The sequence below is a fragment of the Filicampus tigris genome, chromosome 6, assembly GCF_054856515.1.
Source record: "Filicampus tigris isolate MCC_2025a chromosome 6, RoL_Ftig_1.0, whole genome shotgun sequence".
In the NCBI taxonomy this organism is placed as follows: Eukaryota; Metazoa; Chordata; class Actinopteri; order Syngnathiformes; family Syngnathidae; genus Filicampus; species Filicampus tigris.
The window spans coordinates 2175897-2201931 of record NC_141222.1 but is presented as its reverse complement, the minus strand read 5'-3'; the positions used below and the strand labels follow the sequence as shown (position 1 = coordinate 2201931).

Below are 26035 nucleotides of genomic sequence, written 5' to 3'. Positions count from 1 at the left end.
CCACTCAAACAACTGTTGGCCTGAATGTTAACAATGCATCGCCACACAACGCCGATGCTTTTTGCCGCAAAACGCAATAACAAGAGCAGTTAACGGGACAATCGACAATGCAGTACAATCTGTGACTGGCGACTCAATCTCTTCAAATGACGTCACTCGCCAAAAATGACCTGAGATTGACGAACATTTGCATTTTCGTTGTTGCTATGGGTCTAATTATGAACCTGGGTCGGTTGCGTCATAAAAACGAAAGTATGCTTAAAATAGTTTTTCCCTTAGTATTACTCAAAAGATGGGTGGCCAAATTCACTTCACACTTAGTCGCCAAAAACATGATTCATTTGCAGAATAATATCAAAGCGCAATAATAATAATAATAATAATAATAATAATAATAATAATAATAATAATATATATAATAATAATAGCAATAATTTCTACCCCCCAAAAAAGGGACCTCACAGAAGAAGCAGGTGGTATCCTTTTTAGATTAACTGACACACTTTTTGATGGTCTTTTTGTATCTTATGTGAGCATTTTGTATTGTTTGCTCGCATTTGTGCTGACTTATTTTGAACACCTGTCCCTGTTTGAAAACACATACCATCGCGTTTAATAGGCTTAAAGCACAGCCCAAAGTATACAAACTTGCCCACATAAACACACATACAGTATGATGCACGTATATCGTATGAGTGGCGATTCTCAGTTGACACCGACAAGTAGTTGCCTCTCACTCTTGTTTACAGTAGGTATTCTTGAACTGAACCACAAAATGCTGTTATATCAATGTCAATGTGTGAGTTAGCTGCTTCTTTGTTATCCATGGCTGTTTATGCCATCATTGTGGGAATGAAAGAGCACATTCTATTTGTAGTAGTACTATGAAGCTAGAAAGGTGTGCGTATATGAATATTACCAAATTTTGTTCTTTCTTCTAGTGACCAAAATGAATAAAAACTTCTCTCTCTAGATTTCCTGATTCCTGTTTTTTTTTTGGGCCTTACGCCTTCCATATTTTCAGTCTTTCCACAATTGCTTGCTATTCATTTTGCAGTTCACTCACTCCTGCTCTTTGTTGTCACTTTCTCACTTTCCTCCTCTTGCTGCAGCGATGCACCTGTTTGGTCTGAACTGGCAACTCCAGGAGAGTGAGGGATATGGAGCGTTTGAAAATGGAGGTGTGGGAAGAGATACGACTCCTAACACCTTTATGGTATCCACAGACAATGGCGAGTATCTATAAATAGAAAAAAAACAAAACAAAACAATGCAAATTGGTTTGTTTCACTGCTCTTATAATTTCAAACTGAAATCTGAAGAAATGGCTTATTGCATATTGTTTTGTAATTGTCACAGAATGACTCCTTTTGACTATATACTTGCATTATGCTAGTTTAAAGAAAACCATACCTGTTTTTTTGTTTTTTTGTCAAGGAAAACAAGAGAGAACAGTGCATGCTGACACCATAAAAGTGGAGAAACAGGACATATATTGGATGTTGTAAAAGCAAAACTAACCCTGGCTCTCATATTTATTGGTGTGTGTATGCCTGTCAGTTCGATGTAACAAGATTTTTATGAGAAGACCATTACCATATACTTAAATCAAATAATCCAATACAGAATTGGGATTTGTTATGAGTCACAGTTTAAATTAATGTCACGGTCATGTGCTGATTCTAGACTGGGATAAAGATTCGGCAGATATTTCACTCTATGAGGGTTTATTAACCAGATGTTTTTAACTGTTAAAGTTAATTGCTAAATGGTACTCTGAAAACTGACATTAGTTCCTTTTTTCTTGTTCTCTATACGAATGATGGGACACCTTTTAAAAATGACGGACTGATGAATGGTGGAAGTGAGTTTTCATCCGTAAGTGTAATTGTCATTAAGCAATGATGGACTGACCGACCGTCACTGACGGACGTTTTTCTGATGTTTTTTGGGGGGGCCGACTGACGAATCAACGGACTTCTGATGAACTAACTGACAGACTTAACTTGACAGACTGAATTGCAATTCAGTTCGTCACGAAACATGACAAACTGACAAATGATGGACGGGTACCCTGGCGGCTGACTAATGACGAATAACGGACCAGCAAAACTTTGTAAAATGCCCATCTCTGTAATGCCCAAAATTATCATTAGATACACAATTGACACTATGACTACCAGGATTTTGAAACAGTGAGAACTACGAGAGCAGTCATTTTGACGGATTGTGCTTTCTTGTGCTCCGACAATGACATCATCGACTAAAGTGATTACTTGCTGCTCGAGTGTGTAATAAAGGTATTTTGTTTATTAAAATTCTGTTGTGAGTATATATTAATGTAAATTATGTCATATAAATCAATGAGAAACACTTGGTGGAGCACCTCTATTGTCCCGTGCGACTGCGTGTCAGGTGTTATAAAATATATTAGTTTGATGCCGAAAGAAAGGAGATGTGTGTCGCGAAAGACTTTACTGCACTTCGCTTCGAAGAAGTAAATAGGAAGTATGGCACCCAAAACAACTCCATCCTAATTGCACCCCGGAACTCTTTTTTTCCAGGGGGGATATATGTCAACAATCACCACATAAGCCCATTAATTTATTTATTTCGACTGTCTGGCATGTAGTGCTCACAATGTCATGACTATCACATCTAACAGCCCATTTTATAAAAGCGACATGGCTCCTCCTGGCCAGGGCAAGGTGACATTTTTACTCGGTCTTGTTGTGTGTGAGTTGAGCAATTCATTCTCAGACTCGTCAATATTTTGAAGCAGATGTAACGCATCCTCTACTCTATAAGATTTTTTTTATAGACCAGCAGCATTTATCAATGCAACCTCTGGTTACTATAGAAACCCGGCAGCGCCATCCCAGCTCAACATGCATAAGATTAAGTAGAGCCGTCAAATTCACGGGGAATAATGACTCTGAACTATTTTTATATTGTTTAACCCCATAACAGTGCACCATGGTAATGAAATATCTACAGAATTAGGAAAAGCCAAGAGGCCAGGAGCATCTTATACGCAAAGTAATCTTATGTGCAGTTATATACAGACTAATAACACATAAAAGTTTGAAAAAAAGTCAAAATGGCCACTGTTGTAGTCCTTGTGTTAAATAAGAGTGCCATCTATTTGGTTTTACCATTAAGTCAACAGTGTACGAACGGATTTTGTTTACCAAGGTATTCACATCAAATGAAGTACAGTACTGGGTGGCTGCGTTCAAACTGCGGGCATATCTGATTCCAAATGGATTCCTGACCTATCTGACAGGTTGCTGTAGCAACGATGTCGGAACGGATGCGTCGTTCAGGATGTGTTGTGTTTGACGTCATCGCTTCGTAGTTCGCCGTATGCCAATCCACCCAACCACCCCCGCACCCTCCCATCGTCCATGACCAGTTTCAATCTGGATGAGCTAAAATTCTGATTTTGACTGGCAGTCTTAACAAAGCCTGTCTCATTTGTTTAATGCAGTCTCTTAAAAGTCACACCACACCAGGGTGCAGACATCACACACTAACGTGTGGTTTAATTTCTCACTGTCAAGATCAATATGTTAACAATATATTGCACTATATGAATCTTGTCCAATTTTATCTACGTGTTGCAGGTATAATAATGTTTGTTTCCCTCTCTGCAGGTAAAATTCTTCTAGAAAATAACACTATAGACACAGGCGAAGTGGATGTGGGTAGAAGAGCAATTCAAGATGTCCCACCAGGTTAATTACTCCCTCACATGCACTCAAACAGCCTGTGTAAATGTCATGTAACCACATCACTGTAAAGCAGTGATACAGACGTGCATGCTTTATTTATTTTGCTCTCTTTGTAGGTGTCTTTTGGAGGTCACAGCTTTACATTGACCAACCACAGTTCTTGAAATTTAACATCTCAGTGCAGAAAGATGCTCTTGTTGGAGTGTATGGACGCAAAGGATTACCACCCTCGCACACACAGGTACAACCAGTTCAAGACTAAAACTCAAAGCAAAAAAAAAAAAAATGAGGTGACAGTATATGACTCTTCTTTGAGACGTTGACACTTTAGCAAACAGAAAGTATCGACTAATTCTCCATTGCCATTCACCAAACCGGGTGCCCTTTGGTAACTTTGAGAGTTGATCTTGGTCAAGTGCTTTATGGATTCATTGTTCATAATGAGCAGATAAGCCCCTTACAATCTAAGTCATTTCATTAATCAGCACACTCACATCTCTTTGTGATAAATCACATTTTGTGTAAAGAAACTAATCCATTTATCTGTAAAGACACATTCTTGCAATGTTATCCCTATCACACAGCTCAATGTTAGCTGTTAAGATAATAGACACAGATGTCTGTCCTTGTCATAACCCTAATCAATCAAAGATATTCTTTTAACATGTATTTTTACCTACCCTTACTGAGGAGAAAATGCATTTGTGTGTACAATCCTAAAGCTACAAAGTATGTTAATACGTTTTTGTAGGATTTCAATGTAATTTCAATAGGGCACAAACCATCAATAACAAGTAGATGGATCATTAAAGTCAATGAGATAAGTTTCAACAAAGCTATTGTCATTGAAACTGTCAAATTGCCCTGTCCAACGAAGGAATGCTTATTACACCCACTCTAGGGGCTGCGGCACACTGCGCAATATTTTCCAACCTGTGTTGGACCAGACCGAGGGTCCGTTTCATAAAGCAGGTTTAGTGAAAACTCAAGAGTCTACTAGCCCTGAAATGAGGGAAACTCTGACTTTTCCGTTTCAAGAGGGAGGTATCTCAAACCAGAGAAAGTGGGGTAACTCTAGCCGGTTTCAGAAAGAGAGGTAACTTAAGATGCCGTTCACTTACTGCAGTAACAGACTCTCTCAAACTAACCTGGTCAGAAGCAGGTTTATCTCAGTGAACCTCAAGTTTTGCTCTGTCTCCGCCCTCTTTCTGAGCCACACACTTCTTTTCATTTCCTCATCCCTTCAGTTGTCTCAGGTGAGTTTTGTCGTGGCGTAGTTTTTCCGTCTGTCATTAAAACAAAAAACGGAGTCTGTATATGAGAAGTCCATATACTATACATTTTTTAAGTAGAGGACACATCTACTAAATAAATGTATCTGGATCCAGATGATTTTATTTCGTGCAACCACTTGATGAAATAAAAGTAAGTAAATTCAACACACAATTTTTTTCAGTGTAAGTGGAGACAAATGTGACATGTCCTTATGATAATGATCCGTATGTGGTTGAAGGTGCAGCATTACTACGCAGAGAATTAAATATTCGTTGGAAGATCAGGCTGCGCAGTGATGTTTTGAGCATTTCCCGAAAATTATCTTTTTGAGCAGTACCGTTTCACGTGACAGCCCATTATCTACATACACTGAAATAAGTTTCTGTTGAATTTACTCAATTTTATTTCTTCGTGGTAACACGAAATATCATCATCTGAATCCAGATGCATTTTTTAAGTAGACTATACATCTACTTAAAAATGTATCTGGCTCCACATTTTATTTTGTGTAACAACCAGACGAAATATATTTGAGTAAATTCAACCATAATTTTTTTCATTGTGCCCCCAGAATGCCTAGGTCTTAGCTGTTTGAACAATGTTTTTATATTTCATCAGCTGTTAAGTGCGCTTCTCCCCCTAAATGAAATAAATTAATAGGTGGAAGCAAGCAGTTTTCCTCTGTTATATTATTGTAATTGCAAAGCGACTTGAAACTTCTACATATATTGACCCGAACAGCAATGTTCTCCCATTACGTGGTGACTCGGTAAATCGGGCTCCATTCATGCTGTCTTTTCCTAGTTGTGGTGCACACGCTTAAGTCCAGGTGAAAGTACTTCGAGTTGAGTAAACTGATTCAAAGCAGCTATTCTGGAACCGAAAACTCTTTCCTATGTTTCCTATCTCAGAGTAGATCAACTCAGGCTTCAGGATTAGACTCAGAGTTTGATGAACCTGCTTTGTGAAATTAACCCCATCGCAAAAAAAGACAGTTGGCTACGCATATTGGGCGATTTGATATAGGGACGCCCTGCGACTTGAACTGCACGAGCTTGAATCAGGTTTGAAGGCTCCCCAAAGGATTCAGTATGTTGTACTGTACCACTTTTTTTTAAAGCCAAGACTGTCAGTCAAGGGAGACACAGGTTGTTACAGAAAGGCGATGCAGATTCGAGTAAAGACAAAAACGGGGCTATATTGAAAGGCAGGTCTCGCTCCTACTTACTTGAATGGACCCTGCACAGTATGTAACGCTCACATACGTTTTTAGCACAAGCTTCTTCGCTATCTTATCAACAGTTAAATATGAAACTGATATTGATGTAAAACAGAGTATATGTGCTCTTTATATATTTTTTGTATTGCTTGGTCCCGGTTGCTTAACGCCGAGATGTGTTCAGTGAAAGCTTTTGTGCGTTTTGATTGTTTGTAATTTGCCATGTCGCCACGTTGTGCAATTGCTAACTCTCGAGCAATCATGAAAAGTAGTTGCAGAAACCTGCACACTGCACGAGAGTTCAGTCAAGTTCGCCCGCATTGGTCAGCATGCAGCGGCCCTAATCTTTAGGGGGTGTGGGGCCAAAACCTCTTATGTCACCATTCGCTAAATTTCATATTTTTTCCACAAATCTATACAATTGGTCAGTATACACGTGCAATTTCTTTTTTTTTTTTTTTACAAATTATTGACCAATCTAAATTGTTGAAAATGGTTTGGTCTCTTTGATGATGCAATATTAATGGTTTAACAAACATTTTATGGTTTGAAATGAAATGATTTTAGTGGTACAGAATGCCCGATGCCAGGGAAAAGCTCTATCAGTTAAAAAATCCTCAGGATCAAAACTTGGTGAACGTTTACGATGCAGTAGTTTTAATGATTCCTATGAGCGGCGAGAAACAATGACAGCGGCACAAAGTGAAACTTCATTGGGAGATTACGACAGGTGACCAGTGGCACTAAAAGTTTGGGGACAGTTGCTTTCATTTCAAAATAACTAAATTAATAAAAGTGTGTGTGTGTGGGGGGGTGTATATGTGTATGTATGTATGTATGTATGTATATATATATATATACATATATATATATATATATATATATATATATATATATATATATATATATATATATATATATATATATATATATATATATATATGTGTATGTGTGTGGAATGTGCATTGCTGGAATGTCACTACAAAGACAAGAAATTTTTATTTTGTGACTGGCTTATTCAATAAAACAATATTAATTTGTGCAATTGCAATGCCTTGATTTTAGTGAGGTCAGTACACACAATGTGCGTGTGTGTATATTAAACAATGTGCAAATTTTGACAAATTGTTCAGGAAATGAATTTTTATCGGTTGGCAGCTCTGCAAATGCAATAAAATAGATTAGGTATAGGTATAGAAACAGCTTGATTGACCATCTGCAATAGGCAATGCATTTGTGTCAGTAGTTCTCAGCTTGTGAGGAAACTATTGCGGTGTCTCGGTTTCAAAATTCTCACAATAATTCTGTGGAAAAGTCACGGTGTCAAACATCCTCAGTGTTGTATATAAGGAAGGAAGAAGTAGGGAAGAGCAATATTAGCTAAAAGTTAATATTGGTGACTCTTTTGTTTGAAAATATGTGATAAGTTAATAAGATTTGCTCACATTGATGGTTCACGCTTATCTTCCAGTATGACTTTGTGGAGCTGCTTGATGGAAGTCGGCTAATTTCCAAAGACAAGCGATCCCTGAGTGACATGGACATGACACATGTACATTCACTTGGTGGCTTTGAAAAGGACCCTGGAGGAAAGATCCGTCACAGACGATCGGTGAACATACATGAGGCTGGCTTCATCCAGTACCTGGACACAGGCATTTGGCATCTGGCATTTTACAACGATGGCCGCAATATAGAACAAGTGTCTTATAATACTCTCCTCATCGGTAAGTCTTAGCTGGAGGTAATGTCACAGCCCACATAAAATGGTCAACACATTAATATGTACTTAGAAAATATTAAGGTAGTGTATTTAAATAAAAAATGCCGACATGAAAAGACATTTGCTGTTGAGTCAAGGGAACTGCATTATATACAGTATAACTCTTAACCACAAGGCCAAAGAGAGTGATTCGTAGAATAAGATACCTCACACTTCAACCTGTTCACCAGTGACGCAAAAAACAGTTTGCATCTCATAAAAGACCAAAATACATATTGCAATTTGTTTTACAAACACTAGTGTTTAGTGTGACACACAGCAGAGCGACAAAAATGGTCTGTGATGGTGAGAATGGGCAAGGAAGCAGGATAATTGGCTGTTAGAAGCTGTTGATTGGACTGACTGGCTGTAACTATAGCAACCATAGCAGACAGGTCTTTCAATGTGTGCTTTATATAGTTCCATATCCTGCTTACCCAATTAACTTGCACCTTGCACCACCTCTTTGCTTCTGTCTACATCAGAGTCGATTATGGAGTGTCCCCGGAATTGTCTTGGAAACGGAGATTGTCTCTCAGGAAAATGCCATTGTTTTCCTGGATTTCTGGGGCCCGACTGCTCTCGAGGTACACACACACAGTCTGCCTCCCATAAGAATGGTAATTGCTGTTGAGGCTTTTATCTGAGTAGTGAGTGTGGCCCGCACGTGCTGAATAAATGCTAGTGAATAAATTTGATTTCCGTGGACGAAGGATTCAAAGCTATATTACTTGACAAGTTTTGACATTTGCCGGGCCACAGCCACAAATCCTCCTCAACACTTCAGTGCCTCCGGTGCAACACCTCCCACAACCCCAGCCCACTCTACTACCCATCCCATCCATTATATACCATATGTTAGGGGTGTAGCGCTATACATGGGTGTATTAATACGTTTCGGTATGGCATGTTCGGTTCGGTCCAATTGCGTTCGGTTCGGTACACTTATTAGCGCGAGTTTACGCACGGGAGCTATTGACTGCGTGCGGTAGAGGAGAGTGGCGGCACAAAAGTGAGTGCCAGAAAAGAGCCAGAGCTCGAAGGTCCCCCGTACACTGCGGTCTCCTGTTTGGGAACATTCTGGCTGTCCTGTTAAAATTGCAGATGGGGAAAGGTACGTGTACAAGTCCGAAAGTTGTGTGCCGACATTGCTACATGAGATGGGCGGCAGGTAGCACGTCTAACATGCACGGCATCATCCAACCGTGAATGTTTCTTAGACGAGGGAGCAAAAACGTCAAACTTAAATAGCAAGATTCATCATATTGTAGCGTTTTCCAGGAACACGCCATCAGACGTATTTTATTATCACGTTTTTTATTAATCCAAGTACAACTGCCCGCGCTCTTCTTTCTCCGCTGCTCCACTCACTTGCCGTACGATGATGCATTCATGAACCTCGGAAACATCACAACTCAGCAACAACAAATCCGACCACAACACAGATAACCCAATTCGTTACAATGTGCTGTTGAACATTCAAAGATTTCAATGCTTAAACAAAGTATACAAATTCATAAATACTTTTTAAGTTACTGTATTTTTTTCATCATAAAAATAGTTTTAATATAGTTAGCAATAATTGTAACCGTTATTGTATGTATTTTTTTCATCACAATAAGTGTATACATGTACTGTAATGACAACTTGGCTTTAACTTGAATACTTAGATGTGTCATAGGCTGTTGCTGCTTTTGGATTCAAGATTTCAGTGTCTTAATAATTTACAAAATTAAGAGATCTTTATTGTTAGTGTATTTTTTATTCAGGTTTAATTTCTTTACAAGAATGGTTCGCTTTTATTTTTATTTTTTTAAAAAAAGGGCAGTTTACTTGCCATCTTTTCAAAATAAACATATAAAAAAAAACCATCAGTTTTTTTGTACCGAAAATATACCGAACCGAAGTTTTCAAAAAAAACGAACCGAAACGTGATTTAGCGTACCGTTACACCCCTACCGTATGTATATAATTATAGTTTTTTTCTATTCTTGAAAATAAACCCTCCTCAAATGTATACATATCAAATTGTTTTACTTAGTCCAGCTTATGTTTTCTAATAAAATCTATAAACTAACTGTCCTCTTCATTACAAATGCACATTCTAAAGATATCCACTTTAGTAGCATCATTAACATCATTAACATATTACTATTACTATTGTAGTTTTAGTTTGCATTACAGTAAAGTACTGGACATCACTGAACTGCTCATATAGTACAAACAGCCTCTAGTACGTGATAGGCATTTTGTTAAAAATAATACCTCTCGGAAACTTTAAAACCAAACTGAGAATTATTATTTTAATGGAAAATGTAATGTTTCATCGATTGTGCACTTGTTAGGAGGCTCATATCTTTCTGGCCAGTGTGTGGAGGTATGAAAACACAAGGTTGTGTTGGATACAAAACAAATGAAGATTATGGTCTGTTTGCTCCTTTGTATTATTGTCGTGCGCGTCAACAGTGTGCTGTCACCTGCTGCTGAAGTAGGACTATGACCATTAATGTAATAACGTAATTGCTCTATTGCAGTATTGAGAAGAGTTATCCTATTAAGAAATCATAGTAGTTTATATTTGTGTTCTGTACAGCTACCTGTCCTGTGCTGTGCAGTGGGAATGGCCAGTATTCCCGTGGACGTTGCCAGTGCTACAGCGGGTGGAAAGGCACAGAGTGCGATGTACCCCACAACCAATGTATTGACATCCATTGTGGAGGACATGGCATTTGCATTATGGGCGCCTGCATCTGCAATACTGGTTATCAGGGAGACAACTGTGAAGAAGGTAAATACATAAATACAGCAATTCAAAGACTGACTCTTAAATCATTTCCAAGAAATAATGGGGATAAAAAATATCTGTGCTAGGGCCAGTGTCCACGTCATAAAACTGCACAGGCAATATTTTAACTCATTTAGGCCGGGAGCACATTTCCGCTTTCGCACCACTAGAGCTGTGACCACTGTTGCGTATTTCTACCTTTACAGCCGGGAAAGCGGATACGTCATTTTTCTCGGTCTCTTAGCCAATGAAATGCATCACAATATACACGTGTCGGTGTCATGAGCCCTAATAGGATATCCCGGAATTTTTTCGAGCAGTAATGGCGGATGCAGGGAGCACTGAATTAAGTGACGGTAGTCATATAGACCAGTGGTCCCAAACCACCAGGCCACTTTGGTCTGGGCCGCACTGATGAAAAAAAATTTAATAATAATTACAGTACTTCCGGTTTATTTATTATCCGAGGATGAAAAATATTTTATTTTGAAAAGTGACCGACTTCTCTCTGTAACATCCATCTATGACTGCCTCTTAACTCAACTGCCAGACATTTTCAGACCCTCTTTTACCTTAACGTTTGAAAAAAGTTAAAAAAAATATAATTAAGTTCCTGGCATTGAATGACTGGACTGTGAAAAGACATATAAAAACGTTATTTGGCAGTGAATGAGTTAATGCATGTCTAGTTGTCTAAATCGTGTAATTCTTATTAATAAATGCAAGCTAGTAAAATGAGTAAAATAAACAGACACATTTGGAAAGTTTCTTTGCAATGGGGAGAAGGCCCAGTGAGAATCAACACAAGAGTCTATGCCCAAGAAGAAAAAGAAAGGTACATTTCGCACAATACCAGAAGACCTACTTGAAATATGGATTTACGGCAAAAAGTAATTCCCACGCGCGCTCTGCAGTCTGCACAATATGCGCAATCAATGCAGACTTCAAAATTGATTCGTCAAGGAATGTAGGTGCCTTGAGAGCTTCATACTTGGTGGCAAACCGCATTGCTAAGGCTAAAAAGTCATTCAATATTGGTGGAAAACAATCTTATGTATTTGCGCTTATTGTAGTGTTGCACTCCCGCACACACATCCACGCACACACACGCACTTACACAAACGCACAGAACCCACGTGCACACACACGCACACACACACACACACCCACACGCACACCCCTACGCACACATACACTCAAAACGCCCAGAACCCCGCCCTCGACGTTGAACAGTTACAGGGCTGCGAAGGGTATGGACTTGTATGAACCGGTCCGTGGCATAAAAAAGGTTAGGGATCACTGATATAGACGACGCGTTTGTGGACTTTGCACCAGTCGATTGTGATAGATGGTTAAAACATTTGTTTACAGACAATGACGATACCTAGGCTTTGAAATTACCATTCGATTTTTAAAATAAAAAATAATGCTTATCTTGCACTGACACTTTATTTTTTAATTTTTGATTGAAACAGTGAATAATAATTACCTCAGGCCTGTGTGAATGTCACGTCTAAGCTCTCAAATTCTTTTGAAATGATTATTCTATCTCCTACATGTGCTGATTTCCGGGAAAGCCTCAGGTTTTATAGGGTGATTCTAAAGTAACCCTGAAGTTTTAGAGAGACTGTTAAGTTAAGTAACATTTTAACATTGCTAAGTGTCACACGTGCGAAAATAGGTTAACCACTTTTAATAGTAAGATCACAAAACTCTTCTTAACTATTATGAATCATCCCACTTTTTATCCAATCTTAATTGTCACACTAGTGAAAAAATGTTAACCACCTTCAATGAGTAAATTTAAAATGGTTTAAGCCAGGCGCACATCTGCTCTCAATATTTCAAACATGAAAGTATCAAACATGTTTGATCATTTCGGCGCTCAGGCGTCATCGGGGGGCACAGGAGCCGACCGCACATGGCTATTATGCACGGCACATGCGTTCTTCATGCACCAAATATGGCGGCGGTCTGTCAAAATATTTTCGGAGGCTCTCCTGGAGGATAAATTAGTTGATCTTTGGTAAAATTACACACACCTTTACGATGTCACGTCCCCAGAATAAAAGGACAAGGACAAATTGGACAAGGCAATATCTCTTCGTCTTCGAAATCACTTGAATCTGACTTGGGGGTCACCATCTTGAATGGTCGCATGATCCCAACCCGTGATCAATGCAACTTTAAGCAGCTATGCCAACGGCGCCTCGTGTGTGGAGGACTGTTGATTCCGCCAGACTTTAATTTTGACAAGAAGTAATTACCTGTATATGGACAATTTGGTCTTACTGCTCTGCTAATATTTAGATATGTGTTTTCAAATGCTGGTACTTCTTTTGCAGACATCTCCAAAGTCTGGGGCCAAATGCGGCTCGTGGTCAAGTTTTATCCGGCCAGCAGCCTCTCTCATAAAATGAATAACGTCTGGAACGTAGCCCCGTGTACAAGCGTATAAAATACACTGTAAATGCAATTTTACATTTACACACAAGAGGGCAGCAGCACTCAGTACAACGCCATAACCCCGGGTAACCCTTTCCAGACAGTTTCTAAAATGGCGACAATGATGAAAAACAGAATACTTGACAGCAAGGGCTGACAATTTAAGGAAAGATGGCAATTGAACAATTTTTTCAATGAAATACGCAACAACAGTGTCTGCCTCATTTGCAAGGAAACTGTGACTTATTGACCTGTTTTTACATCTTAAAGTTCAGTGAGCATTTATTTTCACCAATATGCAATAAGTTAAAAATATATTTAATTGCCACTAATATGTCATGTTTCAATTGGACCAGAAGTACATGTTTAAAGGGGAAGTCGACCCAAACACACGTTTTTCTAGAATATGTTCTGTGCAGGCCCACTAGATGAGACAAGGCATTCTAATTAATATTGCGTTTGTGGAATATGAGTTAAGCAGCAAAATCCATCACTTTTTAGCCATCTCAGGGGGCAGCCATTTTGTCACTTCTGCTTACTGAAAATGACATCACAATGTCTCAGGGCTCAGATAACAACCAATCATGGCTCAGCTTCCAAAAACAGGTGAGCGGTGATTGGTCGTTACCTCAGGCCTGAGACACTCTGACGTCATTTCAATTGACAGAAGTGACAAAATGGCATCCCCCAGAGATAGCTAAAAACGGGTGGATTAACTCTTATTGCAGTATTGGTGGTGATCTTAACTTGGACTCGGTAAATCAGCACTGTTGTTGGGTCTAGCTTCTTTCATCTCAGACAGCTGGCTAAGGTGTCTCCTTTCTCGTCAGCACTTAGAAACAGTCATCCATGCCTTTGTTAAATCTTGGATTACTGTAATGCACTTTATTTTGGAGTCGGCCAGTCCTCTCTCAAACGTCTCCAGTTGGTCCAAAATGCTGCTGCTCGCCTCCTACCTGGAGCCCGGAAGATGGAGCACATAAAACCAATTCTGGCCTCCCTTCACTGGCTCCCAGTACACTTTCGGGTTCAATTTAAGATTCTTCTATTTATTTACAAGTATTTAAATGGCCTCGACCCTACCTCTCTGAGCTCCTCCACTCCTACGTACCATCCCGGTGCCTCAGGTCTCCGGACCAGGCGCTACTTGGTGCCGAGGCCTGAGAGGACCTTCTTTTAAATGTTAGGCAAGCCTCCTCTGTGTCCATTTTTAAAACCCGTTTGAAGACATATTTCTATTCTTTGGCTTTTGATCCGAAGTGAGAATGACAGTTTTCTGCTGTTTTCCTGTGTCTACTGTATACAGTAATTTGTGTTTTAATTAACTGCTTTCACTTGTTATATTGTTGCTATTTTGTTATTGTAATGTAAAGTGCTTTTTACAGCTGTCGCTGTTATGATATTTTCTGTGTAAATAAAGTTACATTGTATTCGTCTTTGGGAGGAGCTCCTCTTCTTCTCCGCTCAAAGAAACTGCCGTGTAGTTGCCTGGCGAACAGAAGCACGCAAGACACGCTGGGCGACGCAATATTTTGTGTCCTGTTTGAACCAAGCATAAGTCACAGGACCAGCTAAACTATGACAAAAAGTTTGAGTTATAGTCCCAAAAATATGTTACATTTGAAATGAATCCCAAACACCTTTGTATTAAATTGACAAAAATATAAAAATAAATCTTCTCAACAGTTAAAGTTCATTTTAAATAGTTTTTTAAAACATAATATGATGTTTTGGTTGTCATAGTTTCTTTTTAAAAATGTTTTTTTTTTTTTATTCTGTTAACAAGTTTTTTTCAATTTTAGTTTTTTGCAGTTTTTTTGGGGGGGTTTAATTTTCACTAATTGAAATAACCTTGATCTACTCTGAGGTTTATGTACAATGGCCAACAAAGACTTGGATACTAGTTGTTTTACACATGCACACCTGTTCAATGTACACACTCACTAGAGACCTTAACTAGATTAGTTTCACATTAATCCAATCCTCTGTTTAGCTAATCCTTTGTGACTGTGTGAGTTAACAAGACAGGAGAGAGTGAGGGAGGAAAATATCGCCGGAAAAGATGATACTGTGAATTTCTGTGAATTTTTGCTCATCTTCTGTATGTTCTGTGTAATGTGCATAATGTACCTTCCTACTGCTATGGCAACTTTATGGAACAGTCGGTATCATACTCAAGCTTCTTTTTAAGTGTATCACTTTATTTGTTTGCCTCCAGTGGATTGCATAGATCCCAGTTGTTCAGCCCACGGGGTGTGCATTCATGGCGAGTGTCACTGTCAGCCAGGCTGGGGTGGAGCCAGCTGTGAAATTGCCAAGGCTATGTGTCCAGACCAGTGTTCAGGTCATGGCACACATGACACAGAAACCAGTACATGTACCTGTGACCAGAATTGGACTGGACCAGATTGCTCCTTAGGTGTGTACTGTGTAATACATTGACCATAAGTATAAGTGTTTGGCTCGTGCGGTTACAAACATGGTACCGTATACATATATATATATATATATATATATATATATATATATATTAGGGCTGTCAAACGATTGAAAATTTTAATCGAGTTAATCACAGCTTAAAAAATAATTGATCGGAATTAATCACAATTCAAACTATTCGAATATCTCCAAAATATGCCCAATTTTTCTGTAAATTGTTGAAACGGAAAGATAAAACACAAGACGAATGTATACATTCAATATACTGTTCATATGTAATGTATTTTTTTTATCACAACATCAAATCCTCATGAGATGAAAATTTACATTTTTTAATGAATGTTATCAACATTCTTTCTGTAGTAGACAGTATTTTCATTCACTACAAAAACAAAAACGCAAAAGGGCCTCAGAACAGTGACAGAAATATTTCAAATGTGTGCAAACAAAGTGTGTGCATGTGTGTCTAATGTACACATTTATATGTGGCACTTGTAATATTCTTAGGGTTTGTTTTCCGAGTGGTCCCTGAAGTGCACACGAACGTGATTGGCTGATGTTATGCTGTGCTATGCTGTAGGTGGTGTCAGCACGTCATGTGTTCCTCCTTTAAACTGACTTTATTAACACAAAACAAGACACCCCTCTTCTCTACTCATCCTCAGTCACTGAGGCAAACCAACTTATTCACATTTCTGAGATTTAAAGCTGCCCTCTTCTTTCGAAATGCTTCTTTATATTCTTAGAGTTTATGTTTTCCGAGTGGTCCCTGAAGTGCACACAAATGTGATTGGCTCATGAGTGTTATGCTCTGTTCTACTATGAGAGTGAGACACAGTACAGTTATCAGCACGTCGTGTGGTCCTCCTTTAAACTGACTTTATGAACACAAAACAAGAGAACCCTCTTCTCTACTCATCCTCAGTTGCTGAGGCAAAACAATTTATTCACATTTCTGAGATTTAAAGCTGCCCTCTTATTTCGAAATGCTTCTTTATAGTCCCACGGCGACACGCGTCTGCTCTGCTGCTCACTGTGCACTTCTGAGTGGGATTACGCATCGGCGGTCATTCTGCGCATGCGTTAAATGCGTCAAATATATTGACGCGATCAATTACAAAATTTAATTACTGCCCCTTAACGCGGTAAATTTGACAGCACTAATATGTAGTAGTCTCGCTGTACCACAACTACATCAAAGAGTGTTAAACCACTGTTGCTCCTGATGTTGTGTCGCATGTTAATGCATATATTTTGCATAAATCATGTCATCAATATTCATTCTCTCAACAGAGGTGTGCGAAGTGGACTGTGGAAGTCGTGGCATTTGTTATGGTGGTTTGTGTCGTTGCGAGGAGGGATGGACTGGAACTGTGTGTGATCAGAAGGCCTGCCACCCATTGTGTAGCAAGAATGGTGTGTGTAAGGAGGGCAAGTGTGAGTGTGACCAGGGCTGGACTGGGGAGCATTGCAATATCGGTAAGTTTCTCGCGTATGCACACACATGCACACGCACGTACAACACCCACAATCGCATGAATACAAACAAAATACAGTTGAGCGGAAAGACTAGAACAGTGTGATGCTTTATTTAAAAAACAATAATAATAATTCATTGAACTCAAAATAGGGCAAATGAAATTCAATTTACACTCTGCTGTGTATTTATGATGTATATGACACAAACAACCAGATTAAGCACATGCAGGCAGGCAAGGAGAGATTCAGAGTGAAAAGGCGCGCCAACGGAGCAGCACCACTTGAGCTGGGGGTGGGAATGGTGTCCTTTTTTTATTTTTTTTGATTTATTTATTTTATTTTTTTTACATTTTTGTCCATAGCAGGACTTTAATCCGTGCTGCCTCAAGAATACTTTAAAGTGGGAAGTCAACCCAAACATTTTTTTCAAGGATATGTTCTATGCAGGCCCACGAGTTGAAACAAGGCATTCTGATTCATACTGTGTTTATGGAATATGAGTTAAGCAGCAAAATCCAGCCGTTTATAGCCATCTCAGGGTGTGGCCGTTTTGTCACTTCTGTCAACTGAAAATGACATTACAGTTGCTCAGGGCTTAGATAACGACCAATCATGGCTCAGCGTCAGAAAACAGGTGAGCTGTGATTGGTCGTTACCTGAGCCCTGAGCAACTGTGATGTCATTTTCAGTCGATGGAAGTGACAAAATGGCTGCCGCCTGAGATGGCTAAAAACTTGCTGCTTAACTCATATTTCACAAACACAATATTAATCAGAATACCTTGTTTCAGCTAGTGGGCCTGCATAGAACATACATGTTTGGGTTGACCTCCCCTTTAAAAACATCTATTTTGCACACAAGAGAATCCAATTTTATGTTGTTTCATGTCATTAAGGTCATTCTATTCTATTCTATTCTATTCTATTCTATTCTGTTCTATTCTATTCTCTACTGTAAATCCCACATGATCTCATTTTTATGTGTGCTGGGTGCCTATGGTACAGACTGCAGCTTTTTATGAGCACCCTTATTTCAGATGAAATGTCATCATCTGTACAGATAACAATAAGCACAGATCTCGCTTGTTGCCGTGATCAGGCATGACATCATACTAGTTCAACACACTAATAATGTGTAATAACAAAGAAGGAATATGGCCCAGTAATTGGATTTCATTAAGCATTTTGTTTTCATTCTCTTTGTGGTCAGAAGCCAGCTTTGTTTGAGTAAAGCACATTGGCTGTTCTTCCCATTTCTCTCAACCAGACTCATACTACGGACTGCAGTGTATCGACCTCAACTTGTAATTACCACAACATGGTTGTTACTGCAGTAGAAGGGCTTTAAAAAAGTGGCATTGTACTCCTAACACTTCTGACAGTGTAAATGCAAGAATAAATTCATACAGTAACAGACAAGGGTTTATTGCTGGGCAAAACCACCAGTTAACGAGCTTAAACATTTGGGGCTGCATCATCGAACCCATCACTTAAAATGCTATTGTTGTCAAACAGACTGACAGCAACAGTTTCACTGTCAAATAGCTGCAAATTGGCTTCAGTTATTATCACTTAGGCACACACATTCAAAGTGACTCACAGGGTGCAGGATGCTGCGAGAGAACAACAACGAGATGAGGAGAAATCAATTTAAGCGCTTAGCCGACAAGTCCTCTGTTTGTTCGGAGGGATTGCACACTGAAGCTGACGAGCGGCTTCATATAAAACTGACAAGATTTGTTCTTCTTGAATCCTTCCATCTCCAAGCATTACACACACATCGCAGAGACTTTGGGAATTTGTGACCTCACTGTGGAATGGTTTCCCCCAGTCACTTATTGTCCTTTTGATCTGTTTTCCTAAAGCCAGTTCGCTCATATGTTCACAATTAGAGTACGACTCGCAGAGATGTTAGGTATTCCGAACCGGAATTAACTTCATGTCTTGGTTAGGATATGTTTCAGTCGGACACTAATTAGTAGGGGTGTAACAGTACGCTAAATCACGTTTGGTTCGGTTCGGTATAATTCGGTACAATTTTTTTTTTGGTTTTTTTTAATGTTTATTTTGAAAAGATGACAAGTAAACTGTACTTTTTTTCAAAAAATAAATAAAAGCGAACCATTCGTCTGATATTTTAAGAAATTACAACATAATACAAATACATGTGCAATGTGCATTTGTAATGAAGAGCACAGTTAGTTTATAGATTTTATTAGAAAACATAAGATGGAGTAAGAGCTCTGGCCCTTTTTTGGCTTTCACTGTTGTGCCGCCACTCTCCTCTCCCGCATGCAACAGTCAATAGCTCCCGTGCGTAAGCTCGCGCTAATAAGTGGACCGAACCGAACATGCCATACCGAAACTTATTTATACACACACATGTACCGTTACACCCCTACTAATTAGCATACTTTTGTTTTCTCAAACTTTGTGTCTTTGCTGAGTAACTAAAAAGTAAGTAACAAACTTTGCTGAGTAACCAAATTAATATCCTATGCAATGGTGGTATTTTTTTCCAACTAGCCAATATTCTCCACTAAAGACTTTATTTTCTTCTTTCCTTTCTTTCTTTCTTTCTTTCTTTCTTTCTTTCTTTCTTTCTTTCTTTCTTTCTTTCCTTCTTTCTTTCTTTCTTTCTTTCTTTCTTTCTTTCTTCCTTTCTATGTCTTGCCGTTAAAAAGCTCACAATCCGGATATTAGAGTAAAAGGTACTGTACTCTTTTTCCTTCTCCCACCGGTCGTTCCTTCCTCACTCTTTGCTTTTCCCATCATACTGCTGTGACTTCTTTTTTTCAGCATGCATCTGTTGCCAATTACTAAATTGCTAAATAAATACAGTATTATATAATGCAACCATCACCAAATCCACATCATGAACATTGTAATATCTTTTTTTTTTATATCGTGTTTGACTGGGGTTTTAAAGTGGTGCAATAATTTCTAGTATTCTGGGTTCGGAATAAAATGACCAATCCAAAATGTGAATAACAAAAATACCCAAGTAATAGACCCCCACCCCGAATAATTTCAAATTCATCTGTAATTACCCCTAAAAATACATGGCTTACAGATAATTTGATTTTGTGGGAAAAATGCACCTGAAATGGAAATACTCTCATTTTTATTTTGCCACTTCACAACTTGTAAATCTACCTTCCCATTAGGTGCTTTATTAAAACACTTTTTTTTTTTCACTCAGTGATACAGTAGATACAGTGGAACCTCGGTTCATGAATGCCCCTGTTCGAGAACAAATTTATTTTTGAACAACATTTTCAGGTGAATTTTTAGTCTGTGCCCTGCGATTGTCTGGCAACCAATTCAGGGTGTCCCTCGCCTACTGCCCGAAGACAGCTGGGATAGGCTCCAGCACGCCCGCGACCCTTGTGAGGAGAAGCGGTACAGATAATGGATGGATTTTCAGTCTGTTCATGAACTCTGCTGCAGTTGGAGAACACTCAACATTAACATGGAACCATAGGCTGTGCTTTTTCTTACACAGCAGCATTTGCTCCGTCCCTCCCACCTTTGTATATTATTCTACACATACAGATACATATCTTTTTAGTTTCTCTCAAGTAGCCATCAGCATATCTTCCAACAAAGTAATTAGTGCAAGTTATTGTGCTATTAGGAATGGAAAGTGTGGCAATTCCGGTGGTGTCTGGTGAGCTCTGGCTAGCGGGGTTGGGCATTAGCCGCCACACATTATTGAGTTGTTGTTTCTGAAGAGTTGTAAACACTCTGCTTTGCACTACTCCAGGAGCAGAGGCAGGTTTCAGTTGAAATGTACAACTTTTAGCGTTTCAGGATTTCAATATGGTCTTGAGACAAAATGTATCATACATTTAATATCTTACGCTAGCCACACTTTTTTTTACAAATTTAATGTGATCCATGCTGTTTACAGCATACAGTAATGTATTTGGATTTTTTTTTTGACAGTTGGCTTTAATTTGTTTCTCTCTCCAAACAGTAGTTCCTTGGTAGTGACTAATTTTTGTATCCTTGCGATCACCTTAAAACCCAGCCCATCAGTAGCTATAAAATGATTTTCATTTTTAGAATGGTGACCTTGAATTATCATTTCCCCCTCCCTTTTTAAAGGGTTGTGAAAGATTTAATCACACTACAATATTTGTTGTCACTCTGCCTTAATTGAAATGGAAAATTGTCTAGATGTATTATGTTGGGCATTGTAATATTTATTCACAGTAGCCTGGGGTAGTCATGGCAAATATTTTCCTTATTCAGACAAGCTCTCTAACAAAACTATTAACTTTCTGATATACTGAATGAAATCTTAGCCCTGCGATTGTGTTTTGTTTTTGCTCTAAGCTTTACCCTTCTGTCCTTCTTATGTTGTTATGCTCTGCTCTTCGCCCACGTCTGTGTGAATGGGTTTCAACAAGGCTAATCACACCGAAACAGTTGGTTTTGCTGCAAAAGCTGCCACTCACATTTATTTATTTATTTATTCATACAAATCATTTGTAGTACTTCGTTTTTGTGTTTCGTGATGTTCTCTTTGTATAAGATTGACTCACCATGCTGTGGCAGTATTTGAATCATGTTATCAGGGCTGTCGACAAGCCCACCTTTATTGAGTCAAATTCAAGGACAAGTGACAGAGGTCGAAAGTCCAAGACCAATTCCAGATGAAATCAAGAGTAAACCTTAAGACAGAAAAATACTATTTTCACGACCACAAATAGAGAACTAGAATGATGCTCAACACTCTTCTTTATTAAAGTCAAAGTCAACCCAAAAACATTTTTTTTCAGAATATGTTCTATGCTGGCCCACTAGTTGAAATATAGCATTATGATTAATATTGTGCTTGTGGAATATAATTTAAGCAGGAAAATGCACCCACTTTTAGCTTCTCAGGGGGCGGCCATTTTGTCACTTTTGTCGACTAAAGGTGTCATTGAAGTTGCTCAGGGCTCAGATGGTGATGACCAATCACGGCTCACCTGTCTTCTGAAGCAGAGCTGATATGGGTTCACAGTCATAACGGCCGTCCGTGGGACTCCTAACTATGATGTGGCCCGTGACAAAAATGAGTTTGACACCCATTTTAGAGCAATAGGCCTTTTGTGTACATAGTCTTAGATTTTTGAGCTGAGCGTATGAAAAATGGAAGCAAAATTAAAAGTGCTGTGTTGTTGTTTTTTGGTGTATGAATGCCTACATCCGAAATGGTGACTGTTCATCTTTCTCTGTCAGTCTTACCTTCGCTGCACTCCCATGATCCCAGCTCTTCCTACTGCCCTCTTCTTTTGGCTGCAGATTCCATCTATCTGTTCATTGCCGAGTGTATTTACTGCTTTTGTTCAATTTACGTTTTTCCCTAATTTTCCTCCCTCTCTTCCTCGTGCCCTCTCCTTTTCTCAGGATATAAAGGTAATATATTAATGTCAAAGGCTTATTTTCAGGCTTGAATGTCCCAAACACTTCAAACGCTGTTTGTTTGTTTAGTTTTTCTCTTCAATGTAATTGTATTTGTTTTGTTTTTTGCTTCACCATTTTGGTGTTCTTCGTGTTATATGTATTTATTTTTGTTATTGTCTTTTAATAATAGTTTAATGCCTATGGTCCTTATTTTACTGGTTAGGAATGGTGCTTTCTACGACTCACACACCCAGCACAGACAGTCGAGAATGTGCCCCTGTTGCTGTCATGCACTCGGGAATCTTTGTGTTTGTGTTGATTTAGCCACTTGGTGTCCCCCTGTCTTCTGATTCTCTTCACGCTGCCCTGTCCTGTGCCTCCACCCTTCTTCACCTAAAGATCCATTCGTCATTTCTGTCTCTTCAGCAAGTCTTTGCTTTGTTTTTAAAGTTCTTAATTCTGAAAATGTTTCTGAGTAGTCAGCGGTAATGGAATGCTTCACAGAAGCATCAAGTGGAGTCTTTATAGCATGCAGTCCCAACCATATGACCATCCTCAGATTTTATGTGGTTCTCTTTGCTGGTTGTGTTTTCACATGGATTCAAACCTGTGATTTGTCCCCCCCACTGGCATAAATTACACTGGTCTGCATCAAAAACTAAACAAGAATGACAAATATTTTCTAGATCGTTTTTTCACACTGAAGACAGCGGTACCATTCATTTTACCTGCCTATGCTCCAGTTTTTCACCTACATGTTTTATGCTATTTTTATTCATTTATTTATTTGGGCCGTTTTGGTAGGCTATTAGGTAGCTACTGACAGAGCTGGACAGTCTGGCCCGTTTTTTGGGTGGGGGCGGACGTAAGGATGTAACCGCTTTAAAAGGACGAGGACGGGGGTGGGGGTTGGCGGGGTTGGGTGCTCAGAGGATGATAATTTTCATGGATAAGGTCGGAGGGACGAGGCCGAAAGAGTACCCAGGTCGCGGACGGAGGACGGCCCGGCAAAAAACTGTCAAGTGCCCAGGTCTGGCTACTAGGGAACACTGCACACTGCTAACTTTTAAGCTAGGTTTCAAGAATAGTACCTCAACATCCAAGGGATTCATAGAACATTTGATATCTATGAAACCAGTCAAAGAAGGGATTTCACCTCACGTGGCTGCTGATGCACTTAAACATCAGAGGAAATCAATACAGCGAGCTTTCCAGGAGTAGTTGATATTACTTTTCTTAGCATTAGTAGATGTATATTATATATACTGCATGTATGAAGTGCATGAACAATCTATCCATTTACATGAAAACTTGAAAAACTGTGAGTAAATGTCCATGCACCCTTTCATCAAGTAATAAAGTGATCCGTTATCTTCATCATTGTATGCCAAGTAAATACAAGTACTCTTTTATACCCCTACACTGCTTTAACATGCTTTACGACTCTAGAAAAATGTTTCTTGCGCTGTACACAAATTACAAAAAAAAGCGGAAAATATTGAGAAAAACTAATGAGATATTTGGATTCCACATCCGAAATCGCCCTACAAAATGTAGGTGGCTAGTTTGTTGACGCACATCTTTTTTTTTTTTTTTTGAATGCAGACCAGTGTTATTGGTTTAAAGAAAACAGAGTTGATGAAGCAAATGAGCTTCATCTTGAAGAAAGGTTAATTGTTTAACTGTTTTTGCTAGGTATTGATTATATCCATTATTTGGATGTTTTGCTGTAACATTCTTAAAACAGTTTTTTATGTTATTCAGTGCCCCATTGCCATATTGTATTTTATAGCCATGTAGGATAATATAATTTAATAATCATTTGAAGAGTAAGTTGTTTTTAAGTTAAACAGTGCATATAAAATTTGGCTGCATGATATCCAAGTGGTTCATGTGAAACTACAACATTTCAGTCTTTGTGTTTTAATTGATTTGTCTCCTTTGTCATTAAATCATCAGACTGACAGCTCATTTGTTAGTTTACATTGAAACTTTTTTTTTTTTTCACACATTGGGCTTGAATCAATATGGGTTTTTGAAGACAGGTGTTTTTTGGTTGTTGTTTTTTTTAATAACTGCCACATCGCAGTATATGGGCTTCTTATTGAGAAATAAATAAAATGAAAATTTATATATTTTTAACATTTTTGTGCTACAATTATTCATGCGTAACATTAGGAACGATCAATAATCAGAATATCTACATAACTGGAATGTATTGGAGCTATTACAGTATAATACATATATAGAGCCAGTTTTTGATTAACCTTTTAAATCAAAGTCAAAGCAGCAAAGTTGCACAAAGCAACATTTACAGTATGCCTATGTCTTTAAACATTTTCAAGCAAACAGTGACATTAAAATTGAATATTTTATTCAGAATACTATGGCGCCTAAATGGTTAAGCTTTCACAACTATTACAATTAATCCACCAAGTCCAGTTGAACACCCAAAAATGGCACAAATTGGAGTCCAAAATTGTCAGTAAAAATGTGCCACAATAGTGCCAGAGGCTGAAACGTCATTCAGTGTGGCGTCACACAAGACTGATGATGTCAGACTTTAACTCACAAAATAAAAACTTGAAATAAAACTTGCATTGTGTTGTTTTCACAACTAAACTGCACAAAGTATAAAATTAAAATTAATGTATGCTGTATACCGTATTTGCCGGACTACAAGTTCCACCAGCCATAAAATGCAAAATAAAAAATAAAAAAACATATATAAGTAGCACTGGAGTATAAGTCGCATTTTTGGAAGAAATTAATTGTGCTCTTAGTACACTTCATTTCCACCGAGCTACGATGGTAAAATTTAGCTAACATTCACACATGTAGCATACACAAAAGTTACGGTAAGATAACTTTAAACTCACCAAAATGGTCGTAGATCGATTGAATAAGTATTTTATTTATCCCCGACCATGTAGAATGTTTCCAAGTCTCCAAAAGTATCTATGTATTCGGTCGTAATTATCTCTTTGTTCTCTTCCCCGCTCTCAGCTCTGTGCGTGTGGCTGATGCAAGAAGCCAGCCAGTGTCTTAAAGCAACAGTACACTATTTTGCAGAGCTGGGCAGTCCGTCCCTCGGCCGGACCAGTCAGACCCTCCAGCCCAGCTGGATGCCCATTTCTGGGGCGGGCGGTCGTGGGGTGACAAATTTTTAAAAATGGCTGGACAAAGCATGTGGATTTTAGTCCGGCCCACTAATCGGCCCTCATGCGTTTGATGTGGTTGCGAGGCGGCCAAATTTCATCTCAGCCTACTGACAATTGACCAAATTGCACTTAGGCCTACTCAAACATGCCATCAAAGATGTCTGTTTTTTTTTTTTTTTTTTTCGTTTTGTAAACAACAGTGAAACGCTTCTTTTTAGGCTTCTTTCTACTCCCGCGTCGGCGTAAGTGACAACTGCCGCATTGATTCACGTGACCGACGCATTGTGCTGTTGGCGACAGGTCTGCAACACATGCCAAGCACACGTCAGGAATTGTTGCT

At 38.8% G+C, this 26035-nt stretch overlaps 1 protein-coding gene and 1 long non-coding RNA gene across 8 annotated transcripts in view; one reads left to right on the top strand and one right to left on the bottom strand.

Moving 5' to 3' along the window:
* The window catches only part of tenm3 (teneurin transmembrane protein 3), a 390360-nt gene that overhangs the window by 243310 nt on the left and 121015 nt on the right, over positions 1–26035 (top strand). For 4 of the 7 annotated variants that reach the window (XM_086034264.1, XM_086034265.1, XM_086034267.1 and 1 more), the window contains 9 exons: positions 1113–1232; positions 3657–3737; positions 3851–3975; positions 7700–7955; positions 8476–8577; positions 10584–10778; positions 15439–15639; positions 16953–17138; positions 19822–19848. In XM_086034264.1, coding sequence (XP_085890390.1) covers positions 1113–1232; positions 3657–3737; positions 3851–3975; positions 7700–7955; positions 8476–8577; positions 10584–10778; positions 15439–15639; positions 16953–17138; positions 19822–19848 — 1293 coding nt within the window. The remainder of the gene's footprint in view (positions 1–1112; positions 1233–3656; positions 3738–3850; positions 3976–7699; positions 7956–8475; positions 8578–10583; positions 10779–15438; positions 15640–16952; positions 17139–19821; positions 19849–26035) is intronic. The other 3 variants (XM_086034268.1, XM_086034263.1, XM_086034262.1) reach the window with 1 other exon arrangement.
* LOC147145452 (uncharacterized) lies at positions 234–25521 on the bottom strand. The gene is made up of 3 exons (XR_015087255.1): positions 25414–25521; positions 4883–5020; positions 234–1240 (listed from the first exon to the last, which is right to left on the bottom strand). It is a non-coding gene; the product is annotated as an uncharacterized LOC147145452 (long non-coding RNA).